The sequence below is a fragment of the Echinops telfairi genome, unplaced genomic scaffold (assembly GCF_000313985.2).
Source record: "Echinops telfairi isolate 266 unplaced genomic scaffold, ASM31398v2 ScPeMD7_5;HRSCAF=22, whole genome shotgun sequence".
NCBI classification, from domain to species: Eukaryota; Metazoa; Chordata; class Mammalia; order Afrosoricida; family Tenrecidae; genus Echinops; species Echinops telfairi.
The window spans coordinates 32551659-32559627 of NW_022103901.1; the positions used below are offsets into that span (position 1 = coordinate 32551659).

Below are 7969 nucleotides of genomic sequence, written 5' to 3' on the forward strand. Positions count from 1 at the left end.
CCCTATGGGGTCTGAATCCACTGGACAGCAGTGTCTTTGTTTGGTTTGGGTCTGCTCTCCTTTACAGAAATGGGTCTCAGTTAACTGTCAATTTAGAAAAGTGGTTTGGCACTGAGGCCCTACCCCCAGAACCACCTCAGCGCCAGGTGTTCTTGTCACTAATAATGCACAGACGATGAAAAGTGCCTCCTGTTGAGACCCTCCTCACTTGCAAAGGGACCGCTGTGGTTCTCTGGCGAAGGTCTGCCCTCCGAATCCTGTGCTGTTTCCCCTTCTCTCCCCGCGGTGGTGATGAGTGATGTGGGTTGGTTCCCAGGTCACAAATCATGGGCGGGGAACTGCAGTGCTTTTGGAGGAGCCTTTGCCTCTGGAAACAGCACGAGCGTCACCGAGCTTCAAGCTGGAGCCCATGGAGACTGAGCGAAGCCCTGGCCCCAGGCTGCAGGAGCTGCTAGGCCCCAGCCCCCAAAGGGACCCCCAAGCTGTAAAGGAGAGGGGTGAGGAACAGTTCTCTGGGCAAGTGGGAGGGAGGAAGGACTTTGGGGCTGCCCCTGGCACTAGCAGGCCAAGAACAGGGAATTTCTGAAGTCCAGGGTCTGTCTCCCTAGTGGGCAGAGAAAGACCACAAAAAATGGTGGATTGAGTTCTCCAGGGGAGGGAGAGGGAGGAGATTGCCCTCTGTGGAGCCTTTTATTTGTAAAACAAACAGAATCTCTGGGGTTTTGTTTTCTAAAGAGAGCAGTAGTGGAATGATGGGAGGCGTGATGGTCTGCCGCCCTTCAGTTAAGACCACTGGTATTTGTGTACTGCGATCACTTCATTTTGGCTCTCACTTTACCATGCCTCTGTTGGTCTTTCACTAGTGCTGAATCTTAAAACAGAGTCTGGGTGTTGGGAGAATGGGATCCGGTGTTGTAATAATCTGCCTTGTCGGGGTCCCAGAAATTAGGAATGCTCTTCTCATTGTGGTTTCTGTCACCCTCAGCATTGTCTGCCCCCTGGCTTTCTCTCTTTCCTCCCGAAGGGAACACAGAAGACAAGGAGATGACTGGGCCCCAGGTGATGTGAACGTTCCCATTGTCCCTACCTTGCTCCTCCCCCTGGAAATGTGCCTCTTGTAGGGGAGGGGTCTTTTCTCCATCCACCACCAGCTCTCTCTCCACTGTGGTTTGTATGGCTAGCGTCCTCTTCCCATGACAGGAGTCCTGGGCACCCCAAATGGTTGCCCCTTTCACCCCTGACACTGCTTTTCTTCTTCTTGATATGTCAGGTGCTAAAGGCAATCTTGTGCTTTTGCAGTTACCCGAGAGCGTAGAGGACATGGCAGCGACGTACATCTCCCAGGAGTGGGGACAGCAGGAACCTAGTAAGAAGCTCCTGTCCAGGGACTCGGTACAGGAGAGTTATGAGAATGTGCACTCACTGGGTAAGGACTATGCTTCCAGGGGTGAAGACTGAACCATTCTAACCAGGGTCCTATCCCTCTGACATAAGCTCTGAGTTTTGCCAAGAAGGCTCCACCGGAACTTCCTGTATTTTCAGTTCCCTGGGCCAGGTGGTCCAGCCAGCCCACTTATGGGCCGCCCAGAACTTGAACCCCAGCTGCCAGGGCCTCAGGCTAGGAAACTGGACCATAATGCTCCTCTTAGAACAACAGCATCAGTAGACTTGGTCCACACAAGGTTGCCACTCGCCTTCCTTTTGTAAAAATAGGGTATCAGCGAAGTGCAATAAAACAGGGTCTGTTTATAAACCAGATCCACAAACACGTACTCCGTGTCCAAGAATATTGTGAATGCTGTTTTTTACTTCTAACAATTTTCCAATGCTAGTTCTCCTTCACTTTGGATGCTCCATCAGTACCCTCGATCAGGGGTCCTCAAACTTTTTAAACAGAGGGCCAGTTCACTGTCCCTCAGACCCGTTGGAGGGCCGCACTATAGTTTAAATAAATGGGACAAAAACAGCCGTCAGCTGGATAAATGTCCTCAGCGGGCCACATGTGGCCCGCAGGCTGTAGTTTGAGGACCCCTGCCCTAGATGCTTCCCTGAAGACACGTTTCAGGGCATTGCACCAACATTCTAGCGCATCGGCTGTCACAGCTGTAAAATATCAAAGGTCTCTCTCTGCTCAGATGTTCAAAAGGCAGTACTTCGCACTTCAGGAATGTGGGAACAACATGTCTATCCAAAATAGGGGCTAAGTAAGCCTATGTTAAAGTACATGTATGTGTCAAAACAGAAAAAAGGATACTTCTTGAATAAAACACCCCCAAAAGGTGGTTTAGGTGGAAGGTATGCATGTATTCCTGTACGTTTGGAAACAACATAAAATATGTGTTCCTTACTCATACAATTCGGTTGAAGCAAACACCAGTAGAATCATACTGCCATCAGGTTTGCACAGAGGATCACCACTGTTTGTTTCTTTTTATGGGCACTGTCTCAGGTTCTCCTTATCCTTTTGCCACTACTGTGGTGTCCAGAGTTGAACATACCTCTTTCAGTGAGTGCTAAACATGGAAAGAAGTTCAGAACACAATATTTTGGAATCAGATTAATACTTAAATCCTTCCTTTTTTAAAATCATTTTATTGGGGGCTCATACAACCCTTATCATAATCCATACATGTATCAATTGTGTAAAGCACATTTATACATTCGTTGTCCTCATCATTCTCAAAACATTTGCTCTCCAGGTAAGCCCCTGGCATGGGCTCATTTTTCCCCCTCCCTCCCCGCTCTTCACTCCCTCATGAACCCTTGATCATTTATAAATTATTATTTTGTCATCTCTTACACTGTCCAACGTCTCCCTTCACCCACTTTTCTGCTGTCTGTCCCCCAGGGAGGAGGTTATATGTAGATCCCTGTCATCGATTTCCCCTTTCCACCCCACCTTCCCTACACCCTCCCGGTATCGCCATTCTCAGCACTGGTCCTGAAGGAATCATCCGTCCTGGATTCCCTTAAATCCATTCTTACCAGCAATGACATGATATATATATATATATATATTTTTTTTTTTTTTTAAACAGCACAGCCCAATAGTCAGTGGTCCTTCTGTCTTTTAACGGCATGGTCCTCTCAAAGCCCAGGTTCTCTTCTAAATGGCCACCATGCTATTTATTTGATTTTTGCTTTCTAGAGTTGCCAGGCTAAGCTGAGTTCTATTTTAGACTGATTTTTAAAAGTGGAGTCTCGTTTACAATATGAAACTGGCTTGTCAAGGAACTGGCCATCTCTACGGTTGTCTTTTTACTGTTTTAGTTGCAAAAATGTACATTCTCATTGCACAAAAACCTGAGTACTGTCAAAGTAGAATTTGGGGTGGGTAGGTGTGGGTGTGCGCCTGCCTCCCCTAACCTTCGAGGCAGAATCACTGTGAGCAGCAATCTACTGTCAACCTTAATTGCGCAAAGAAGTCTCTATCTACCTTTTGAGGTTTTGAGGGCAGGGATCAAGACTGTGTGCTTCCCCAGTTTGGTGGAGAAAAGTGCTGATACTGAGAGCTGCCTCTTTCACTGTGTACAGAGTCTCTGATTCCCCATCAAGAGGCCCCAAGCACCCCAGTGGAGCAAGACAAAAAGTCACTGGATCCCAGGACCCAGAGTTGGAAGGAGATCCTGAGCCCCAGAAGCCTACCTGCAGGTAAGACATGAAGGTGAGCTACCTTCCCAGCAAGAGGTGTTTGTGTATATGGACTTTGGCCCTGCCAGGTGGGTGTTAGCTGGAGGTTCATTGCGTCCTTTGTCTTACTGTCCACTCTGCATCCCAGAGCTCGGACTAGGATGAGGAAAGTGAGGGGGCCAGGATGCGAAGAATAGAGCTTCACTTGTGGGCTGTCTCACTTGCCCCAGTTGAACTACATCCCTGCCCTACTCCACCCCTTCCTGACAGGCAAAAGCCCAAGGCTTAACTAGAGGTGTGGGTGGAGACCTATAGAGAGGAATTCCAAGACTGAACTTAGCTCCATTTCTTAGAGTGATGGCCCTACCTCTGACTGGTTGCTTCTCTGGAGGAAGATGGGAAACTGAGGTAGAACCAGCCTGCCTGTGTCCCAAAGGCAGTGGCAGGTCTGTGGAGTTTCCTTTTCTCCAGTGTTTAAGTAATGAAAGGGTTTGTTTCTCTTGATCTGCCAGGGGAAGAGAAATTTGAGAACCAGGAGGAAACTGCTCAGCTTGTTGCCCCTGAAAACACCCACCCTCTGGAGCTACCTGGCCAGGCCAAAGGGGAGGTGCCCTGGAGTCCTGAGCAGGGGCAACCTCAGGACAGGTCAGAAGGGCACTGGGACCCTCTCCCAGAGAATCAAATGGAGCAATCCTTAGTTGGAGCCACCAACTGCAGAGAGCTGGGGCGGACAAAGGAACTGCAGCCAAAGAAACTCCACTTATGTCCTTTGTGTGGCAAAAACTTTTCTAACAACTCAAACCTGATTAGGCACCAGAGAATACATGCAGCAGAAAGACTGTGCATGGGTGTGGACTGTGGCGACATCTTTGGTGGAAGCCCTCATTTTCTGTCACTGCACAGAGCCCACTTGGGAGAGGAGGCCCATAAATGCCTCGAATGTGGAAAAAGCTTCAGTCAGCATACCCACCTGACTCGCCATCAGCGCACTCACACCGGCGAGAAGCCCTATCAGTGTACCGTCTGTGGGAAGAGCTTCTCCTGCAACTCCAACCTCCACAGGCACCAGAGAACACACACAGGCGAGAAGCCCTACAAGTGCCCTGAGTGTGGGGAGATCTTTGCTCATAGCTCCAACCTCCTCAGGCACCAGAGAATTCACACCGGAGAGAGACCCTATAAGTGTCCTGAGTGTGGGAAGAGCTTCTCTCGTAGTTCACACCTTGTCATACATGAAAGAACTCATGAGAGAGAGAGACTTTACCCCTTCTCTGAATGTGGAGAATCTGTGAATGACTGTACCCCTTTTCTTACCAACCACAGAACCCCCAAGGTAGAAAAAAAGCTCTTCAAATGTTTGACTTGTGGGAAAAGCTTCGGGCAGGGCATGCACCTCACCAGACATCAAAGAACGCACACAGGGGAAAAGCCATATAAATGTACCCTTTGTGGGGAAAATTTCTCCCATAGATCCAACTTAATCCGGCACCAAAGAATTCACACAGGAGAAAAACCTTACACCTGTCATGAATGTGGAGATAGTTTTTCTCACAGCTCCAATCGGATTCGTCACTTGAGAACCCATACGGGAGAGAGGCCATATAAATGTTCTGAATGTGGAGAAAGCTTTTCTCGGAGTTCACGCCTTGTCAGTCATCAAAGGACTCATACTGGGTAGGATGAATGGAATTTCTCTAATTCGGATGTGGTGAAGTATTACAGACTTAATTTTATGAACTAGCCTTCCTTGCCCAACTGATCTCTACAGATTACGGTAATTATTCTATGGAAGTAGGGTGAGGGCTGGCCGTTGTGAAGAAGGTGCAGAGGCTGCCGAGGGTTAAAGAGTACACACCCTCTGAGTGTGTATCCACGTTGTGATTTGGGTGCCTTGCTGTGTCCCATGACTATCCCCAAATTGTTAGGAATCCTTGTGATCTATTTATTTGGGACATTCAGCGGGAACATGTAGGCTCTGAGGCCTTTAAGACCAAAGAGGAGAAGCTAAGTCTCTTGGGAAATTAGCCAGAATCCAACTAAAGACTAGTTGGCATTTGCAAGTCTCCTGAAAGCCCCGGCTGGGAAGCCACCACAGTGCTCCCTCAATGGTCTCACGGAAGTACTCGTAGGCAGGCCACGTATGCCAGTGTCCCTGTAGGCAAGGAACCAGAGACCTGAGGGTAAGGTTGTTACTGCAGGCCTGGGAACGGGCAGTCTCCCTTCGCAGAGCTCTAGACTTGCCCTTCTGTTGTCAGAAAAAATGAACAACTCTAGGGCTTTCTTCCTAGGTCCAGGGCCCTATGAAAAACAGGAGTTCCTGCGAAACTGAGGACTATGCTCTTCTCTCTGAAAAGTATGGATGATAATAAACATCTTAAGGAAACATGAAAATGTGTCTGTTCGTTGCAGTCTTTCGCCTTGTCCTTCAAGGCGTCTACCTTGATTCAAGGATTTGCTTCTTTTTTTTTTTTTTTGCAGTCTTCCTTATTGGTCAGGAAGTTCTGAGAAAGGGAGCAAGCAACAGAGGCAGGCCATGTATGGCCTGGTTAGTTCCAGGCCTGAGACTAGGACACAATATCAAGTGCAATATCAGTGGCTGCGCAAGGAAAAAAACACACGTCCTCCTAGCAAAGGCAGCATAAGACCCCAGCAGAATGACTCCTGGATTAGTACAGTTGGCCCTTTTGTGACCTCTGGGTTATATATAGTGTGCTTCCCTACATTTTCTTCCTCTGGAGTTTAGTGGAAATCTCTTGTCCCACTTTTAATGCCTGCTGCCATCTGGTGGGGGCCTGTATTATTTACTCAATCAACATGGGCCTCATCCCACCAACCCCAGCACCAGAGAACCCTTGGGATATAGTCTAGGTAAATTCAACCACAACACAAAATAAGTGATGGCAAATTGTTCTGGCCACAACATTTATACACACTTTCCAGTAAATATTAATATCCTCAGTCTATGAGTGAAATACATGGAGGATCACAGAAGCTTCTGCCAGAAATCAAGTGTTGGCTCAAAAGAACATCAACATGCTTAAGGAAGTACCATTTTCCTGGGCTGAAAGGATGAGGGAGGACATGAAATCACTCCTGAGATCAGACATTACATATTGAGTGTAACTCTCCTTCTGCAAACCACCATAAAAACACACCCATTGCGGTGGGATGAATTCCGACTCAGGCCAACTCTCTGGGACAAAGCAGTAGTGCCCACAGGGTTTCCCAGGCTGCCATCTTTAAAGAGACTGACTTTCTCATCTTCCTCCCAAGGAAGCTGGCCTGTGGTTCTGAGTCTTGGTCAGCAGCCCAGCAGTGCGCCTGCTGCACCATCAGGGCTTTGTTCTAATCCTTAAAGCCTGGTTCGCCCCTTCCTTGTAGCTGGGGCTCTGTTGGCACCTTGAATGGGTCTCTGCATTCTTGGGAAAGTGCCAGGGGTGTCTCAACAAGCTGCACAAGAAGGGGTTTCCAAGCTTCTCCGAGGAGGCGCTCTTCCTCAGGAGTACTGTCCAGAAGTCTTGGGCAAACACATGGAATCTATAGCTTCCCCAGCTTGAAACCAATTCAGACACCTCCCACAGGCACCCGAGCAGCCTGCTGACCCTGCCACACTTGCTGCCTCCACAGAAACGCCCGTTCCCGTTCCAGGACTCAGGGTTGCCTTTGCCGCTGGCCCCTCAGCAAGCCCACCTCCTCAGCCCTACACGCTTGCCGAGCACCCTTCCAGACTGACCCTCCTGCCCTGTCCCCCTCACCCCAGGGGTGCTAAATGCCCAGCGCCCCAGGGGTACAACAGTATTCTCTGAGAATTCCAGCCCCTCCACTATCTGTCCGCCAAGACGTCGGATAGGCTTAGGAAAAGGGACAGATGAATGGTTCTGAAAGGTGGATCCACAGGCCGCCACCAAGGCTTGGGTCATTGTCAAATGCAATGGGGGGGGGAATGCAGTGGGGAAGCTCTCAAGAAAGGGGCAAAACCACCTTTAGGACACTCACCCAGTTGGTCAGGGAAGAGAGGGAAAGAAACAAGACAGGCAGGCAGGTGCCCTTGAGGCAGGGAGTGCCGATGGTTTCAGCTGAAATCCAGGTATTTACCTGGTAGCAGCCAATTTTGTCACTCCAAGTTAGCAGAATAGAACTTCTAGTAGGTGTCCTCCCCCAAAAAGAATTTATTTAAAGGACGGCATTGAATCTGCAGCTCCGGGAGGGACATATCTGATCAGAGCACACGGGAGCAGAAGGGGAAGAAGAGAATGTGGAGCACATCCTGGCCCACCAGGCCTTGAGGATGATGATCCCAATTAGAGCAGCCAGTCCACACAGAGAGGACCACATGGCC

At 49.0% G+C, this 7969-nt stretch overlaps 1 protein-coding gene across 4 annotated transcripts in view; it reads left to right on the plus strand.

The window, feature by feature from the left end:
- The window catches only part of ZNF263 (zinc finger protein 263), a 6686-nt gene extending 673 nt beyond the window's left edge, over window positions 1-6013 (plus strand). The window contains exons 2-6 of one of the 4 annotated variants that reach the window (XM_013005541.2): window positions 317-497; window positions 986-1059; window positions 1300-1426; window positions 3535-3651; window positions 4143-6013. In XM_013005541.2, coding sequence (XP_012860995.1) covers window positions 317-497; window positions 986-1059; window positions 1300-1426; window positions 3535-3651; window positions 4143-5308 — 1665 coding nt within the window. In that variant the 3' untranslated portion in view covers window positions 5309-6013. Of the gene's footprint in view, window positions 1-316; window positions 498-985; window positions 1060-1299; window positions 1427-3534; window positions 3665-4142 lie in introns of all 4 variants that reach the window. The other 3 variants (XM_045283826.1, XM_045283839.1, XM_045283833.1) reach the window with 3 other exon arrangements.
- Window positions 6014-7969: the final 1956 nt, after the last annotated feature.